This window comes from Podarcis raffonei, chromosome 14 (genome assembly GCF_027172205.1).
Source record: "Podarcis raffonei isolate rPodRaf1 chromosome 14, rPodRaf1.pri, whole genome shotgun sequence".
In the NCBI taxonomy this organism is placed as follows: Eukaryota; Metazoa; Chordata; class Lepidosauria; order Squamata; family Lacertidae; genus Podarcis; species Podarcis raffonei.
Genome location: NC_070615.1, coordinates 7544634 through 7564605, shown reverse-complemented (window position 1 = coordinate 7564605; position 19972 = coordinate 7544634). Strand labels below are relative to the sequence as shown.

General features: G+C 46.2%; 1 protein-coding gene across 7 annotated transcripts in view; it reads right to left on the bottom strand.

Moving 5' to 3' along the window:
• PARP6 (poly(ADP-ribose) polymerase family member 6) overlaps positions 1 to 19972 on the bottom strand; it is a 57356-nt gene that overhangs the window by 36941 nt on the left and 443 nt on the right. For all 7 annotated transcript variants that reach the window (XR_008327494.1, XR_008327492.1, XR_008327493.1 and 4 more), the window contains exons 2-4: positions 8207 to 8452; positions 1530 to 1607; positions 839 to 933 (exon numbers count right to left, since the gene is read on the bottom strand). Coding sequence is in view for 4 of the 7 variants with exons in the window: in XM_053364924.1 (XP_053220899.1) it covers positions 839 to 933; positions 1530 to 1607; positions 8207 to 8209 (176 nt within the window). In the remaining 3 variants the exon portion in view is untranslated. The remainder of the gene's footprint in view (positions 1 to 838; positions 934 to 1529; positions 1608 to 8206; positions 8453 to 19972) is intronic.

Here is a 19972-nt window from a genome sequence, read left to right as displayed (position 1 = left end):
CTCCCCAGCCAAGACCGGGCTCAGGGCGGCTAACACCCGATATAAAAACAATTGGTTGAAATACAACTTAAAAATAAGATTATAATGCAACATTAAAACATCATTAAAATGCAGCCTCATTTCAGTGGAAACTCAAATCAAAAACTTTTTTGGGGATGAAAGGCTAATTATACAGACTGGTCCTACATGGGCCAGAAAAAAACCAGGGAAGTCCCCAAATAGGAGTTCCATCACAGAAGGAGAAAGGAAAAAAGAAAGAGGGGGAGGGAATCAAATTGATTCCAAGCCAAAGGCCAGGCGGAACAACTCTGTCTTACAGGCCCTGCGGAAAGAAATCGGATTCTGCAGGGCCCTGGTCTCATGAGACAGAGCAGCCTCTTGGATAATGGTGTTGTCCCGAGTGAATCTCCACTCTCAGTCTCTTCTACTTCTTCATTCGTCAACAGCACCACCCCCTCTACGGTTGCTGCTTAGGGCTATCTGTCTCTGAGTCCTTTGTTTTCCTACTTTTAAGGCTCGCTGGGTTCTGGGAGATGGAGAGTCTGGAATACTTTCTAGTGATAACGTGTCAGCCAGCTGCTCTGACTCTGCCGCCTCCTCCTCTCCCATGATTTCCCAACTTTTCTCCTCATCTTCCTCTGAGCTGTGACCTCCCACAAACCCCTGATGTAATTCTGAACTGTCTTCTTCTCCTCTGAAAGGGTCAGGCTGGGGAGGTGGTCTCCACCATTCCTCCTCTGCCTAGTCCCTGACATCAGGTCCCTGATGAGACCCTCATAACAAAACAGGTCCGGCTTTGGGGTCCTGAGTTAATGCCAACCTGGACCACAGAACTCACCGGACAGACACAGAATTCTCACTGTACAGTTCCTTCACGGCCTCGATGTCAGCATCCAACTGCGGGTGGCGGTACAGGTCCGCCGCACAGGTCCCCTGCAGAAAACCAGCACAGGGGGGATATATTCAGAGACAGCGAATGACAGCATGAAATCCTCTGAGAAACCAAGCCTGATGAGGAATGGTCGAAGGAGTTGGGGTAGGTTTAGCCTGGAGAAGAGACGACCTTGAGAGGTGATACGCTCGCCATCTGCAAATATCCGAAGGGCTGCCGCATGGAAGATGGAAGAGCTTTCTGCTCCAGGACCTAAACCAATGGATTCGAATGGCAAGAAATGAGTTTCTGACTAAAAGTTAGTGCCTTGGAAGGTGCCAGACCCTTGGAAGTTTTTATGCAGAGGTTGGGTGGCCATTGGTCAGGGGTTCCTGCATTGTAGGGTGTTGGACTAAATGGTGCTCTGGAAACTCGACAGTTCTATGACTCTATGAGCAAAATTGAGGGTCTCGGTCACATATCATATGTGGCTGCCTGCAGGATTGTGGGCTTTGGCAAGCGCCCAGCAGTGTAGACCCATGAGAGGAAGCCTGTACATCCTTGTTGCTTGCTCTGAAGCCCCACAGGAAATTGTACAGAATCCTGCAGCCGTTCACTGCTACCCACATTTCCCCTCCATGAGCCCCGGGAGCCTCACCTGTACTCCATACAAGAACTCCTCCGACTCATTTTCTCCATCAGAATCATCATCAGTCCAGTACTGACCTTTGATGTCCTAAAGTCAAGAAAAGTGCCAGATGAGGAAGAGTGAGGACTCTGCAAATATAATGTTTTCACAATGGCACATTTTGAATCACAACATCTGATGCTTTACCCATTATTCGAGGATTCTTTTAAGCTTTCTTTTTCAATAATAATAATAATAATAATAATAATAATAATAATAATAATAAGTTTCCATTCCTCGTACATGAAGATGAAGCCATGTTAAATGATCCTGAGAACGTGTCTTTATGAATGGAGTGGCATTTATTTCCTCCTGTTTGCTTTCAAAACTCTGTGTTCCTCTCCTCTCTCATGTTGCTTCTGTTGAACTTTACACTGTAAGCTCCTTAAGGCAGAGACCTGTCTCCTTCTGATTATTGTTCAAAGTGCCGGCAGCATGTTAATGGCATATAAGATATGATCATCATTCCTCCTATTTCCAGCGTTCGGGTGGTGAGTGACAGTTCTTACGTGGCCAAAATGGCACTGTCCGTCCCCAAGAGGGAGGCAGCAGCAGGTTAGATGGAACCCAAAGGTTGCGGAAATGCAAAACACCTTTAGGGGAGGAAAACTCTAAGGGCGGATCTCGAAAATATCCCAGGATGCTCAAGGGCTGTGAAATGTTGACTGACTGCTGTGGTGGCAAATGGAAAGCCAAGAATTCACACAGGTGTTATAAGAATTTTAAGGTCTTATATATATAAAATAAATGTACCAAGCAAACACATACAAATATGTAAACCACATGTCTGAAACCCACAGAAAAGCCCTGAAACCATTTTCTCTCTCCCAAAATGACCTCAAATATTTCTCTGCAAGGTCGAAGGAAATGGTAAATCTTCCCATTGTCTCTTCCACAAATTCTGTCTTAAGGGCACATTTAAGATATGAATAGGATGTGAGCCTGTGACCTGTGACCTGGATTCAGGAGTTGAGTAGTTATCATAACAAAAGAGTGGCCAGGATGCACAGGTAATCCAATCAAGTAACCTAGCAGACAGGAGAAAAAAACCAATGCACTCAGATTTCTGTTGTACAGTCATACCTTGAGATGAATACGCTTTGGGTTAGGCAAATTCGGGTTACGCTCTGCGATGACCCAGAAGTAACGGAGCGCGTTACTTCCGGGGTTTGCTGCACGCGCATGTGCAGACCATCAAAATGACATCACGCGCGGTCACGCAGACGCGCGGATACGGGTTATGTTCGCTTCGGGATGCGAACGGGGCTCTGGAACGGATCCCGTTTGCATCCCGAGGTACCACTGTAGTCCGCCCCTTCTGTGTTGTATGTATGATGTATCTGGGGGTGGTCTTGGACTCCAAGGTGGGCAGTTTAAAATGTCTATATAAGGGCTTGTCGGGGGGGAGTACCCTGTTGCAACAGCTTTAATAAAAATCAGGCTTACTAGCTGCTTTGCTTCTCAATATTCTCTAGTTGGTCTCTGTTATTTTCACCTACCGATAGAGAACCTACAAAAGGGCTCTTGTGTTCCCCATAAGGGAAAAGGAACAGTTTTTTTCTCATAACACAGACACCTCCCTCAGCTTTCATTTACTGGTAGCCATTTCATGCAGGATTTAACTCGAACAACTCATTTTAACGCTACCAATTCTCCCAACCCAAACAACACCCCACAATGCACTCCCTACAATTCATCATCACATGCAGATGAACACAGCAACGTGGGAGGAAATCACCCCCCACCGAGTGATCCTTAGCACAGCCACCCCCTTGCATCCAATGAAAAAAGAAATACATATGTAATACATAAATAGATACACATGGGTCACACCCACCCCTACGTTTAAAGGAGTCTTCTACCACTTTTACAAATATAAAAGTATTATCAAAAAGTGCAAAATGCTGTTGGAGTGGGGAACTAAAGAGGAATTTGTGAAATCAAGCATGATTAAGTGGGCACAAAATGTGGGTCACAATATGGATTATGAATTACGGGGAAAGTTGTGGGAAAAGATATGAATTTTACGGCATGTTATGTGATAAAAGAAAACAGGATGAAACTGGCCCACAGATGATATTCGACACCCACCAGATTGGCGACTATGTCTAAAAAAGAAAAAGGTATATGTTGGAAGTTGAATGAAACTGAGGGATCTTTTATTCACATGTGGTGGTCCTGTAAAATAATTAAGGAATATTGGGAAACTATATGTGATGAATTTAAAAAGATACTTAAAAAAAAAACTTTCCCTGAAACACCTGAGATTTTCCTCTTGGGGATGGTAGCAATGGAGGTCCCAAAAACACAAAAGAGTTTATTACTATACGCTATTGCTGCGGCTAGAACCTTACAGTAGTGCCTCGCAAGACGAAATTAATTCGTTCCGCGAATTTTTTCGTCTAGCGAGTTTTTCGTCTTGCGAAGCACGAAATCCCATAGGAATGCATTGAAAATCAATTAATGCGTTCCTATGGTCAAAAAAAGTCCAAACAAAGCCAAATTTGGTACAACAAGAGTTTATTAAGTGCTCTTTAAAGTCACACATACTGGAAAGAGCATTTCAAAATTCAAACCCAGAATTTTTTTAAAAAAACAGCAGAGTGGCCCAATGGTCACAGAAAATCATAAAAAGGCAGGGGAAAAAACAAGCTTCCAGATTCTTGCAAACCCCTCCCCAACTGTTCCCCCAGGCACCCAGCACACAGAAATTCAAATCCAGAATTTTTTTAAAAAAACAGCAGAGTGGCCCAATGGTCACAGAAAATCATAAAAATGCAGAAAAAAACACACAAGCTTCCAGATTCTTGCAAACCCCTCCCCAACACCAAGTTCTTGACTTCCAAATACCCCAACCCAAAATCCAACCCCCCCAAAAAAAGTTTTAAAAGCTTAACTTACCAAATGGCTGCAAAAGAAGTTTTGGAAAAGCTTCAAAAATCACCAAAGTCTTTAAAAACCTCAAAAAAGGCTACTATGTACACTGCGTTCTATGAGTTGCTCCTCGAAGTCAAGTCGCAACTGTATTAACGGTGTTAAGAAAAAGGAAACAAACTTGCAAGACGTTTTCGTCTTGCGAAGCAAGCCCATAGGGAAATTCGTCTTGCAAAGCAGCTCAAAAAAACGGAAAACCCTTTCGTCTAGCGAGTTTTCCGTCTTGCGAGGCATTCGTCTTACGGGGCACCACTGTATTGGCACAAAGGTGGAGAACAAGTCTAGTACCCACTCAGGAAGAATGGCAGTGTAAAATGTTTGAATACGCTGAACTGGCTGGTCTGACGAACAGGATAAGATAAAACAAAGATAAGGAATACAGTGGAACATCGGTTTTCAAATGTAATCCGTTCCGGAAGTCCATTTGACTTCCGAAACGTTTGAAAACTGAGGATCAAAGGGCTGTCAGCAAGTTCAATGGGGAAAATTGCAAAACATGGGGGAAATTGCGAGGCTCATTCGAAAATGGAAGCATTCACTTCCGGATTTTAGGCATTCATAACGTTCAGCAGCCGAGACGTTCAAAAACTGAGGTTCCACTATATAAGGAGGAAAGGATAATGCTTATTGAATATTTTAAGAACTGGTATAGACAAATACATAGGTTAACACGGTGCTTTTTTCTAGGGGGACGCAGGGGTATGCAATACCCCTAAATATTTTGTGAATCTAAGTTCTAAGGCCTCATTGAGGGGCAGTATTTCAATATGAGTAGGAAAATGAGAGAAACCCTAAAGATTTTTTTAGGAAAAAAAGGACTGGGATAGGAGGTCTTGAGTAAATCCAGCAAAGCTGAAATAGATAAGAGTATTTAATAGATGACAAATTGGATGATTAAAAAGATGTGGATTACATGGAGCAGAAAAGCAAAGGAACCGGGAAAAGGGTGGAAGGGAAGTCATATAGAATAATAAATAATAATAATAATAATAATAATAATAATAATAATAATAATAATAATTTATATCCCGCCCTCCCCAGCCAAAGCCGGGCTCAGAGCGGCTAACAACAAGAAAACTAACACAGCATTCTAAAATCAATTCATTTTAAAATCAATTCAAAAAATAATAATAAAATACATGCTGCATTTGGTACAAAGTTGTAAATGGGACAGGGGGAGGGGGGTTAAATATGCTCTCTGTTCCTGTTTTTGAAAATGCATATATATATATATATATATATATATATATATATATATATATATATGTAAAGGTAAAGGTACCCTTGCCCGTACGGGCCAGTCTTGACAGACTCTAGGGTTGTGCGCCCATCTCACTCAAGAGGCCGGGGGCCAGCGCTGTCCGAAGACACTTCCGGGTCACGTGGCCAGCGTGACAAAGCTGCATCTGGCGAGCCAGAGCCACACACGGAACGCCGTTTACCTTCCCGCTAGTAAGCGGTCCCTATTTATCTACTTGCACCCAGGGGTGCTTTCGAACTGCTAGGTTGGCAGGCGCTGGGACCGAACAACGGGAGCGCACCCCGCCGCGGGGATTTGAACCGCCGACCTTTCGATCGGCAAGCCCTAGGCGCTGAGGCTTTTACCCACAGCGCCACCTGCGTCCCATATATATATATATATATATATATATATATATAATAAAGCAGTCTTCTATCACTTTAACAGTTACAGCTTCCCCCAAAGAATCCTGGAAACTGTAGTTTGTTAGCAGTGCTACGAGTTGTTAGGGTAGCTGTCAACTTACAGATTTGAAAATAAGGGACCAGCAGCCTTGAAAATAAGGGACCAGCAGCCTTGAAAATAAGGGACCAGCAGCCTTGAAAATAAGGGGACCAGCAGCCTTGAAAATAAGGGGACCAGCAGCCTTGAAAATAAGGGGACCAGCAGCCTTGAAAATAAGGGACCAGCAGCCAAAAAAAGGGATTTTAGTCTACCAGCTGAAATGCGAAGTTAAAAGGGACCAGATAATTTGGGAGAGCAGCGCCGGTTTTTAGCCCTTCGTTTCCAGAGGTTGCTGCTCAAGACACCAGCCGATGAAACACTGCAATTAAATAACTACAAGCAGCAACCACTTTTTGCGCAAACCGAAGTCCAAGCTACGAAGATGCTGCTGCAGTTCTGTATCTTTTCTCTCGTGCTCCATCTGCAGCTCTCAATTCCATCAGGTGGGACGGGAGGAAGGGGGCGGAATAGTAAACCCGCAGATCAGACCATCTATGCTAGTCTACCGCTACAAATCTATGGGAGAAGCGCTAGCGGTCCTTCCCTTGTAGCCCTTGGAACACCTGCCCACGACTCCGACTCCTCCTCTTCCTCCTCTCTCTGAACTGCTTTCTCTATGGTTGCCCTCGCTCTCCTCTCAAGGCTCCTCAGCAATTCATAGGCCATGCCAGGCTGCCCATCTCATCCGGGTCCTTCGGTGGCATAGCCGCAGTACTAACGGGAGTGGGAGTGGCTGCGACGGGCAGAGGGGAGGCCCCAGGCAGAGACACTCAGTTCAGCGGCCGCGAGGAGGATGGCGGCAGAAGGGCCCGAGGCTCCCGCCAGTCCTGGCGGGGAGGGGCTCCCAGGGGCCGAGGCTGGTGAGAGGAGGCTGGAGGGGGGCAGGCCAGGCAGCCAAGCAACACAGTTGGAGCGTCCCTCCTCCCTGGCCGGCAGGGAGGGAGAGGAGCTGCTTCCTTTGAAACCCGGGAAATTTAAGGGACATCCATCAATAAGGGACAGCAGCGGGACACAGCACTGGGATAAGGGAGTTTCCCGCCAAATAAGGGGCGCTTGACAGCTATGGTTGTTAGGAGACCTCTCAGAGAGCTACAGTTCCCAGCATCCTTAACAAACTACAGCTCCCAGAATTCTTTGGGGAAAGCCATGACTGCTGAAGTGGTATAAAAATTCTTTGACTGCATGGTGTGGATTGGCCATACAAACACCTAGGATGGAGGGATTGGGTTACACTGCCGCATTCATTGCAAGTCCCACCCATTCACTCCATTTCCAATGTTCAGGCATGACTGCAGTTGCTTATGCACTCAGAAAGTCAGCACTACCTGACGAGGGGACCCTAAGGCTTGCAGATAAACGTAGACACACAACCACACATACAAACATGCGCTTAAGGAGTTTTTAAAACTCATTAAGGGGTTTGCAAATGGTTTGAAATAAAAATAAAAGAAACAAATAAGCTTTAAAATAAGGTGGTGGCTGTCTAGATTAATAAAGCTAAAGCAAAACCATGATGTGATCCCTTTTTGGAGAAAAAGGCGGGATACAATGAATAAAATATTGCACTTGGTCCACCTATTCTGCATTTCATTTTTCCACTTAATAACTGACCTTTGTTTCCAAGGGTGTACACACAAATCACACTTATAAAGCACATTTCTTTAACCAAAGAATCCTGAGAACCATAGTTTACAACCCCCAGAACCCTGAACAAACTTCAGTTCCCAGGATCCTCTGGGGGAAGCCATGTGTTTTCAATGTACGGTGTGTATGGAACCCACTGTCAAAACCTCCAACCCATCTCTTATTTTTGCAATTTAACCAGGCAACCTTCACTCCTTGCTCTTCTCCTCCAACATACGCAGAGCATCCCTTCCCGGGTGAAGTCAGCTTTGCCATCCATGGTCCAGCAGTCGCTCGACCCCCACACACCACCGCAAACCCGTCCTGCGAGTCTCATCCTGCTTACCATTTGCTTTGTGGTTCACAGGCACTCCTTCCACAGGGCTAGGCCTCTCCTCTCCATGCCACCAGCCAGCCTGGGAGCTGCGAGACAGACATCCAGGCGGTGTTACGGCCTCCAGCAGGGAGAGTCAGCCTGGGGAGTATGTTCTTCCGTCGCCCTGGCAACCAAGTCACTGTCCTCAAGAAAGGCTGAGAGCGATGGAGCTGACGTCAGTGCTGTGCAGAGGCCTCCTCATTGGCCGTCGGAGAACTGAAAAGGGGAAATCCAAGACAGTTTGGGTGTTTACATTGAAACCTATAGTAAATACAGAGTACGAGGCAGGGGGGGACCTATGAGGCCTTGTACTTCCAGAATGTAGCATCTTTCCATGGCTGCCCACCTGCATACAGCCCAAACAGCTCCTGCTGCAATAAAAATCAGCATGCACATGCATGCATGCGCACACACACACACACACACACCTTGATCTCAAGTGCACAACCATTTTTGCAGCATTAACAATGAGGCTTTGATGCCTAGCCCTTTTCAGGTGTGTGGAATTGTGCTCTGCGCTGTCCTCTGCCGGTTATCCTTAACATTTTCAGAAGCAAGATGGAAAGGAGTGTGCCATCGAAGGCTTTCTCATATGTGAAGGCCAGCCCTGCCATTAGGCAGAGAGAGCCGGCTGCCTCAGGCAGCTGATCTTGCGTGTCATGGAAGGGCAGTAAATTGTTAGTTACCCTAGTGACTTGTGTGTTGGGGCAGCACCGCTCTCCTGATAGCAGCCTTGCTGCAGCTTGCCTGGGCAGGGGGAGGTCAGGGCTGCCCAGGCACAGCCAGTGCTGTCTCTGGTGCACCTCCACAGCCGTGATCTCGCTACTGCCCTGCCCCGTCCCCACCTAGGTCAGCCACAGAGGGTGTGGCCCTCCACATGCTGTTGGACCACAACTTGCATCAGCCCCTGCCAGCATGGCCCATCATCAGGGATCCAGCAAACAACAGCAATAAGTGAGGAGCAGGAGCCAGGATAACTGCAGAGCAGCTAATACTTTTGCGACAGTCTTCCCACTTTGCTTTGCTACTGCTCCCCTATGAAGGGAGGTGCTGGACCATCCCTGGAAGATACTGGACCCACCCACCACTGATTCACAACAGCTGGCCTTGACTCCAGACTTCTAGGTGGGCTGGGGAGATTAAAGGGGGTGAAATGTTTGTTTGATGTGAATGATTTTGTACATATATATAAAGGTAAAGGGACCCCTGACCATTAGGTCCAGTCGTGGCTGACTCTGGGGTTGCGGCACTCCTCTCGCTTTATTGGCCGAGGGAGCCGGCGTACAGCTTCCGGGTCATGTGGCCAGCATAACTAAGCCGCTTCTGGTGAACCAGAGCAGCGCACGGAAACGCCGTTTACCTTCCCGCCGGAGTGGTACCTATTTATCTACTTGCACTTTGACGTGCTTTCGAACTGCTAGGTTGGCAGGAGCAGGGACCGAGCAACGGGAGCTCACCCCGTCGCAGGGATTCGAACCGCCGACCTTCTGATCGGCAAGTCCTAGGCTCTGTGGTTTAACCCACAGCACCACCCGCGTCCCATATATATAATACATCACACCAAAAAAAGAAATCTAGAAGTAAACAAATATCCATCACCTCCTAGCAACTAAAAAGGAGAAGAAGTAGAAAACAACAACAATAATACATTAAATAGTTCTCACAATACATTTAACACAAAAATGACTTTTTTCTATATAACTGATGTGAATGATTTTGGAGGAGGGATGGGAGGTTGAGGTTTTGTTTGTTTGCTAATGAGTGGTCCGAGTATTGTTTTGCTTATTATTTGACTATTGTTGATGTCATTTGCTATTATTTAGATGGCTGGTATGCTACTTTTGTTTTCCATGAATATTATGTTATATGAAATGTTAATGTATTATATGATTCCCTCCTTTCCCCTCCATGATTTTATGCACAGCATATTTTTCTTTGCTGTAAGTCGCTTGGAGACCTTCGGGCGACAAGCAACTAATAAGTTTAATAAATATTAATAAAACAGGAAGACTCTGGTGAGTAGCACGTTGGCTGTCCCTGAGCTACCTGCAGCGCCAGAACCAAAAGTGGGCAAAACAATGGGTGTCTCTTACGGCAGAGACATAGAACTGTTGAGGGTCCCCAGGGTCATCTAATTCAACCCTCTGCAATGCAGGAATCTCAACCCACAGTCCCCCATCCAATCTGAAACCATACCGAACCAGCTTTGGAAATGTGGTAGCAGTTTCAATATTGCCCACCACACAAAGTCGGAGGTTTCTAGTCCCCCCCACCCCCCAATATCTCCATCTTCCATCCCAGTAAGCAGGATCACTGGCAGAAGCAGGAGAGAGGGGCAGGGGGCCAGTGGCATGTGTGGAGAGTGCTGAGGACCAAACAGAGAGATGCAGAGATCCATATTTGGCCCTTGGGTCTGAGGTTCCCCCCCACACACACACACAGGTACTCAGGTGCACAGACACCCACAGTGGCCGAAACTACAAATAATGGCTCAATCATCACAGCAGCATTGGTGGCACTGCCAGCTCCTCCCTTGGGCTGTGGCGTACTATGTTTCAGCCTGTCAGCACGGACAGAATACAGTGGTACCTCGGGTTACAGATGCTTCAGGTTACAGACTCCGCTAACCCAGAAATAGTACCTTGGGTTAAGAACTTTGCTTCAGGATGAGAACAGAAATTGCGTGGCAGTGGCACGGTGGCAGCAGGAGGCCCCATTAGCTAAAGTGGTGCTTCTGGTTAAGAACAGTTTCAGTTTAAGAACGGACCTCCAGAATGAATTAAGTACGTAACCAGCGGTACCACTGTACAGTGGTACCTTGGGCAACAGATGCTTCAGGTTACATACGCTTCAGGTTGCAGACTCCGCTAACCCAGAAATAGTACCTTGGGTTAAGAACTTTGCTTCAGGATGAAATCGTGTTCCGGCGGCACAGCACCAGCAGGAGGCCCCATTAGCTAAAGTGGTGCTTCAGGTTAAGAACAGTTTCAGGTTAAGAGCGGACCTCTGGAACAAATTAAGTACTTATCCCGAGGTACCAGTATGTTTCTTTGGGGTTTGGCATGAGATCACCAAGGCAATCCTTCTTCTCACTGCTCAGCCCCTGGACGATGGTTTATTGCACTCAGCATCCAGCGTGACAACTTCTTTAAAATGTTGTCCCACGGGTGCACAATCCTGATGTTCTATCATCTGGACTCGTTTTACTTATTTGTTTACTTGCTTATTTGCCTGCAGAAATTTATCAGTCACACAAGGGATCATGAGTCTGAAACAAGCTGAACATGGCCGAGGGAGGGAGCACTGGCAGAGGAAGAGGTGTGCGGGGGGAGCGCACTGCCCCCGGCAGTGCGAACCTGGCGGGGTGCCATTGTGGCTGGCCCCCACCCTCGCTGGGCGCCACGCCCCCTGGATGCATGCCACACCCCTACGGGCAGCGCGTCACACCCCCAGGATGTGTGCCAGCCCCGCCCCCACTTGTTCTCCACCCCCCAGTGCCGGAGCATGAAGCTCCACCACTGGGATGGAGGATGAATTCAGTTCAGTTCACATTAAAGGCAAACTTCATTAATTTGCACCTCCTGAAACAAGGTGCAACTGAAAAACACTCGTCCTTTAATATTTGCACAACAGCAACAGCAACAGCATCTCCCATTCCTCTTTTCTATGTCCGAGTTCAGATGTTCAGCCAAGCAATGTGTTAAAAAATGCATAATACTAGGGACAAGCGTGCATAGAAATGCATATAATAAAAAACAGATGGAAATGTATTAGATTACGGAAAAGGGAGTTGCAAAAACATGTATTTGAGGCAGAATTGCATACCAACATTTGTATATAAGGAAAAAATTGTGCTAAAGTGCTGGTGAATTTTCATGAGGACTTTAACGAGATAATAATCTGCAAATGTGTGGAATCAAATTTAAGACAGGAAACATGAGAAACTGAGTGAAACCGAAATTGTTGGATTCAACCATCTCTAATGTGGCTTCACTGTCATTATCCTCATTATTATATAATAAACAACCACATCAGTTAACCCTTTCTTTCACACCCAAGTCAATGTGCATAGTACTCAAAGCTAGTCAAGCTATTTTGGCACCAGAGGCAGAAAATCCCTTCTCTTTGGCAGTAAAAACACGATGGTAAACATGGTGACCAACCATTTGCTGTCCTTTCATGACCTTCATTCTGCCTAATGGCAGGGCCAGCAGTGCTTCCTTCGGCACTTTGTATCACGCAAAGTGCTTTACGGTCACTGTAATTCTCTCTAATCCTTCCCAACTCCCTTTGGAGAAAGGCCATTAATATTCCCGTTTGCCTGATGAGCAACTGAGGTTAAGAGAGAGAGGCACTTACAACAATAAGTTCATGGCTCAACAAGCATAAAAGCCAAATTCGCAGGCACTTTTTAGCCACTTCATAAACATTTGCTCAGCAATCTTCCCTTGCTTTAGTTAATGTGCATTAGAACAGTTCACAAGTTAATCTTTTTCCACTTTCAAATGTCATCACATCTTCTCCAGCTTGTAGAGAAGACATTCCTTCACTAGCCTAGCCTGGATATTGGCCCAGTCTGCCCTGCAAATGGATTTGGATGTGTTCCTACCATGATGGGGACAGGCTGAGCATGTGAAATCCACCTCTTTGCATTACCCCACAATTGTCTAACAAAACTGACAAGGCTGGAGGAAATGCTGCCTATTTGCCCTCTTGGGTATCTGACAAAGCCAGGAGAAAGTTTGTCTGTTTCATCCATTTGTATGGTTGCTGTTGCTGTTGTGTTTTTGTTCAAACAGACGTGGTACATACAGTAATATTAAAAATACAACAATTAAGTGAAATGGAAAAGGTTTCGCTGAAGGCCAGTCAGAGGGGACAATGAAGGAAAAGGCCTTGAACATGATATTTGAGTCAGCGTAAAAAAAGGAAGAATCAGGTATGGGGGCCATGATGTGCTGGTTCAGTGGCCCAAAAGAGACATTGTGCTACAGGGAGAAGAAGTTAAAAAGAGATGATGATGATGATGATGATGATGATGATATATTATTTCTACCCCGCCCATCTGGCTGGGTTTCCCCAGCCACTCTGGGTGGCTTCCAACAAAATATTAAAATACAGTAGTCCATCAAACATTAAAAGCTTCCCTAAAAAGGGCTGCCTTCAGATGACTTCTAAAAGTCTGGTAAGTTGTTCTCTTTGACATCTGGTGGGAGGGCGTTCCACAGGGCAGGCGCCACTACCGAGAGGGCCCTCTGCCTGGTTCCCTGTAGCTTGGCTTCTTGCAATGAGGGAACCGCCAGAAGGCCCTCAGTGCTGGACCTCAGTGTCCAAGCAGAACGATGGGGGCGGAGACACTCCTTCAGTTAGGACAAATAGATTCAATCAGGGACTTTGTAATTTATAGTTTTGTCTCTTAGCCAGCATTTAACCTTTGAGATATCCTCTACTTCAGCATAAGTACACTGTAAAGGAGCTACTGCTGGGTTTTTGATGACCCAAGTGCTAGCCAATCAGTACTATGCACAGACAACTTCTGCAAGACAACAGAACCAATTTCCCCTAAACTCAATCCTGGACAGGGAATTTTACATGGTGAATACACTTCCCCCATGGAGCAACTACTCGAACATACTCCTGCTTCTTCACCATCAAATCTGTCTGGTTTCCTTAAATGGCAATCATCTTGCACTTCTCTAATCTGCACTGACCTGGCTGCATCTAGAGTTCTATATCCAGTTCTGGGTCCCGTATTTTAAGAAAGATGTTGACAATCTGAAACATGTTCAGAGAAAGGCAACCACGACCATGGTGAGAGGTCTAGAAATCATGTCTTTTGAGGAAAAGTTGAAAGCGGTGGGCATGTTTTGCTTGGGGAAGATTAAAGACAGGCATGAATGATAGCTGTTTAAAAATATCTGAGGGGCCGCCATGCAAGATGTGGAGCAGACTTGTTATTTATTGCTCCAGAGACCAGGACTAGAATGAACAAGTAGAAATTGTAGGGAAGTACGGCGCTGTGGGTTAAACCACAGAGCCTAGGACTTGCTGATCAGAAGGTTGGTCGTTTGAATCCCCGCGACGGGTTGAGCTCCCGTTGCTCGGTCCCTGCTCCTGCCCACCTAGCAGTTCGAAAGCACGTCAAAGTGCAAGTAGATCAATAGGTACCGCTCCAGCGGGAAAGTAAACGGTGTTTCTGTGCGCTGCTCTGGTTCGCCAGAAGCAGCTTAGTCATGCTGGCCACATGACCCAGAAGCTGCACGCCGGCTCCCTCGGCCAATAAAGCGAGATGAGCACTACAACCCCAGAGTTGGTCACGACTGGACCTAATGGTCAGGGGTCCCTTTACCTTTACCTTTACATTTTGTGTAAACATGAGGAGAAACCGTCTAATGGTAAGAGTTCTTTGACAGTGGAACAGGCAGTCCCAGGAGGTGGTGGGCTCTCCTTTCCTGGAGATATTTCAGCAGAAGCTAGGTGCCCATCTGCCAAGCAGATGGTTGGACTGTATGACCTTGCAGTTTCTCCAGGCCAGTGCTGAGGCACCTTGTTCTGTCTGTCTCAGCTGTGGGGTTGCTGTCCATGGTCCTGAACCCTGGGCACTGAACTCTGAACTAGGATCTCTAACTGTGCCCTGGAGTTCTGATTCTAGAATCCCAGACCTGCCTTTTGTCCATCTTGCATGGGCTTCTGCATTCAGCACAGCAGGCTCTGCGCTAAGCTGGGGGTTGTACTAAGATGACTTCACTCCAAGATTCTTTATATGCATATAAATAATGAACATATAATAATTATGAACATGCACTCTAATTCTATAAATCACAGGTCTTGGGATACTGGAGTCTTGGCAGTGCTTGTGGGAGCCTGGGAATAGGGATGGGAGAGCAATTCAATTCAGTTCACATTCAAAGGCAAACATACCTAATTCACACTTCCTGAAATAATACGCAAACCTAAACACAGCCATCCTCCAAAATCCACACTTATCCAGATTTTGCAATGCAGGCCTTCAGCCAAGGTGTGTGAATGGACATGCATATAAAGTTTGCATTAAAATGCATATATCAGAGGAAAGAACATTATATTAAGAGAAATTTCTCTGCAAAAATGTGTCTATTAGGGAAAACTGCATACAAAAAAAGTGCATGTTGGAAAAGCACTGAGATGCTGAAGAACTTCCATAGTAAAGGTAAAGGGACCCCTGACCATTAGATCCAGTCGTGGCCGACTCTGGGGTTGCAGCGCTCATCTCGCGTTATTGGCCAAGGGAGCCGGCGTACAGCTTCTGGGTCATGTGGCCAGCATGACTAAGCCGCTCCTGGCGAACCAGAGCAGCGCACGGAAATGCCATTTACCTTCCCGCCAGAGTAGTACCTATTGATCTACTTGCACTTTGACATGCTTTGGAACTGCTAGCTGGGCAGGAGCAGGGACCGAGCAACGGGAGCTCACCCCGTCGCAGGGATTCGAACCGCCGACCTTCTGATCGGCAAGTCCTAGGCTCTGTTACAAACCCTTAAAAAGGAAGATTGCAGAGCAATGTGAAAATGTGATGAACTGAACTGAACATTGGAAAAATGAGAAATGGAGAGGAACTGGAATCAAGCAATTCACCAGTTCCCACTTGGCAGGCCCATCTCCAGGGCTCTGCAGTGACTTTGTCCTGTCCGCCCCCCTGCCCCCATCACCATCCGTGCTGGTTTTCCGACAGCCTCTCTTACTGATCCTTCCTTTGCCACAGTGGCTAATTGGAGAGGCAGCAACATGGGTGCAATTAGGGACCCCAACTGACCAGAGGCCTCTTCTTGTGCCTTTTAAGAGCAGCATAATATGGGGAAAGCAGCAGGTAATGCTTTTCAGGGAATGGAGATCAAACATTTCATCAGCTGCCAATCAAGCTGCTGGAAAAGAAACAGATGGAATGATGGGGGTCGGGGGGGGGAGTTCAAAAGGTCTCTCTGCTAGTGGGAAGGAAGAGGCAATCCTAACCTCACAAAGGAGGCGGGGAGCTGTGAATCATCACCAATCTGTTATTGACAGACACGAATGTGTGAATCAGCTCTTCCGTAATCTGCAGAGAGAAACATATGGGGCAGGCTGTGCAACAGGACCTGGTGGGAGAGTTTAAGCATTCTGGGAGAATTTGGGAGATCAGCTCTCAGCCTCTTCAACAGAGACTGGGAGTTTGAGCAATAACTTCCCAGTAACTTCAGGTGCATGTGTAAGGATGGCCACGTGTCCTACTTTAGAGAGGGCAGTCCTCTATTAGAAGGCGTCCTTTGTTTGAAGGGCTTCCCAGACCAAGTGTACTTTAAAGAGAAATAATTGTAAGAAGGGAGAGCAGGAGGGACCTTAAAGTTGCCCATCAAAAGCAGTGCAGATTGAGCAGACATAACCAGGGTCACCTGGCCACATTCTCCACCCACAATGGCAAAATACATTGTAATTCTATTCAGATTATAGCAATCGTTTCTGAATTTGCATCTCATCTCCATTGCATCTTAGCAATGCAAATGCAGATTTTATGCAGATCTGTATCCTCATTTGTCCTCTTCTGCGGTGATGTAAGAGTGGTGATACATAAGTGTTTACTAGTATAAGAGGAGCCTAGAATATTTTGCCTGCCCATTTGAAAACCAGGCATGTCCTTTCCTCTCCCAGAATACAGCCTCACAGGGCCACCTCTGCAGAAGCCAAAGAAGTCAAAGGAAAATCGCACACCAGAACAGCTTTAGGGTCAGACTAAGCAGTATGCTAAATGCATTTGTGTACCTTTAATTTTGAAGAAGAAGAAGAAGAAGAAGAAGAAGAAGAAGAAGAAGAAGAAGAAGAAGAAGAAGAAGAAGAAAAAGCAGTCAAGATGTTCCTGCCCCAATTGGAATCAGGACCATGGCTCAGTGTGAGAGGGAATTAATCCTTCCCCCCCCCCACACACACAAGCTGTTTTCCCCATGAAAATCTCTTGCCCACCCCTCCCAAATTTGCTATTTGCTGCAGGAGGGAAGCTTCTATTGGTGCAAACACACTTTCCCTTCCAGGCAAATAGAAGCTTCCAAGTGGTGGCTTTTATCACACACACAAAAAACCAGCACAGAGAATAAAGGGGGTCTTGAGGCTGCTTTTTCAGGGATTTTTATTTTTATTTTTTGCTGAATACACTAGTCTGATTGTATATTTAATACAGGGGTGGGCAACCTATCCATTCTTAAGGAAATCAGCCCTGAGTGCTCACTGGAAGGACAGATCCTGAAGCTGAGGCTCCAATACTTTGGCCTCCTCATGAGAAGAGAAGACTCCCTGGAAAAGACCCTGATGTTGGGAAAGATGGAGGGCACAAGGAGAAGGGAACGACAGGACGAGATGGTTGGACAGTGTTCTCAAAGCTACCAACATGAGTCTGACCAAACTGCGGGAGGCGGTGGAAGACAGGAGTGCCTGGCATGCTCTGTTCCATGGGGTCACGAAGAGTCGGACATGACTAAACGACTAAACAACAATGGGCAACGTGAATCCTTATGGTCTCATGTGGGCCTTGGCCTAACTGCAATAGCTCAAGGTGCAGGTGATCAGTTTGGACCTCTGGCAAGCTAGTAGTTGGTTGGGTGGGGAGAAAAATCGAAAGCAGGTGGTGGTTGTGAAGTGGGTGGCATTAAAAGAAAGAGGGAGAGAAAAGGGTGCACATGCTCACTTTTGGTTCTCAATTTCTCGTTTTTCTGGTCTTAAATTTGCTTTGCCCGCTTGCAATTAAAAGATGGGGGGCATATTCAACACTGACTAACACTGTCTGTATATCCAGTGTTCTCTGTCTACTAGCACAAGATCCCATGTGCTGGCAGATGACAGAGTTCAAAGGCTGCTCAAAAGCATCCATGCAACAGTTGCCCTAACGGAAGCTTATTGCACATTTATTGGTTCCAGTTGTGCAATCTGTTGCGAAGCTACCTTCAGAAGGGGACTTGCATTTTCCCTTGTGCAATAACATTCTGCCAATGCAAGAAGTATACTGCTAAGTGACTTTAACACAGCGCTACCTTGGGTACAACTCAATGTCTGCATGAAAATTCATGTGTATTTTTTTTGTGTGTGAAATTATATATAAAAAGTTTTGTCTAGCATAAGCATTTTTGCAAGCAACTTCTGCCATATTAATAATGCACTTGTGTATCACTAATATGCACATGTTTGTAAGCAGTTTTAGGCTGGAAAGCTGCACTGCAAAATTAGGCACCGGGCACATTTCACAGGAGAGCTGCTTCAGTTCACAGCATTGGTTTGGGAAGTGTAAATTTGGGGAGTTCACATTGAAATGCAAGCAAGGCAGGTGTCTCCTCATTCCTGATTCTGTCTCTGCTGCTGGCTTCGGCCCTGCCCACCTCCAGCATGTGGCCCCTGACAGATTAGCCTCAAGGGAAAGTGGCCCTCAACAGAAAAATGGTTTCCTGCCTCTGGTTTTATATATTGACTACTCCAGTTTAGGGTCCATAGATATTGGTCAGCAAGAAGCTGACAATGGCAGACAGATCCTCCATATCTAAAAAGTATCCGCATTCAAAGGGGATTCAGGTGCTAATACATATTAGTGCTCTTGACAGCACTCAAACACAATTAAAACTCGCACCAATTAGTTTCGGATTTAAAAATGTTTCCATGTAGTTGCTAGTTTCTAAAAATGAGACAGCAAAGGCTGAACGATGAATAGAAATAATATTGTTACTTCCTAATCCACATGATCAGAAACATTTTTACTATGATTTTTGACATGTCCTGAGCAATGGGAGAGTTGGAGAGCGTGTAAGGAAGCTCAGAAATAAAACAATGGTAAGCAGAAAGAGAGGTTCGGGGAAGCTTGTGGCAGTGGACAGAGGCAGACTGCTACGGGCCACAAATAGAGAAGGAAAGGGGTCTAAAGGAGAATGAATGAAAACAGCACAGCCCGAGAGACTTCATTACACGAGACAGGACCTCCCTTCATCCAAACTCAAGATCCCTACCCAAGACTGATCAAGTTATTTCAGCACCTGAGTCAGAAAATCCCACAAGCGCCTCTGCCCCTGGCAGCAAAAACACAGTAAGAATACATCAAGTAACTTAACCATTTTGTTTCCCTTTTGTGGCTCCCAAGACCAGTGTGGCATGAGGCAGCTGCCTTAGTTTGCCAAATTAGGGGTGGGGTGGGGTGGGCTGTGTGGAGTGCACCACCCTGGTGTGAAAAGGAAAACACAGAGTCCTAATTTTCCAAAACCTCTTTTTTCAGTGGTTACTATAGCAGCATAGTCCCCATCCGTTAATTTTATTTTAAAAAGTCAAAGTGGCCCTCCGAGTGATTTTGAGCTGTGCATCCCAGCTCTGGACAGACAGGGCCCAAGCCAGGAAGTGAGAGCAGGCCTGTCAGAGAGCCACCTGTTGACTGTCATGGAAGCCTTTTGCTCTCCAGTCCTGGCCTGGTTTATTTGTCACTCTGGGCTTTTCCATGGGGCAGGGGACTGCAGAAATCCCTAGCTCTAGACTCTGAAGCTCAAGTCTCCAGCAAAACACACACAGAAAGAGGGAGGGAGGGAGGGAGAGTAAAGGCCTTCATCAACCCAGCCGAATTTGCTCAATGTATGTACGTGCACAAATGCGCAGCAAACAGGCACAATCCTTGGCTCCGATCTTGCTCCCAACCCGACTAGAGATAAACGGCCGCAACCTCTGGAAGAGCAGAAAGGGAAGGGGCCATGCACAGCTGGAGTTCGG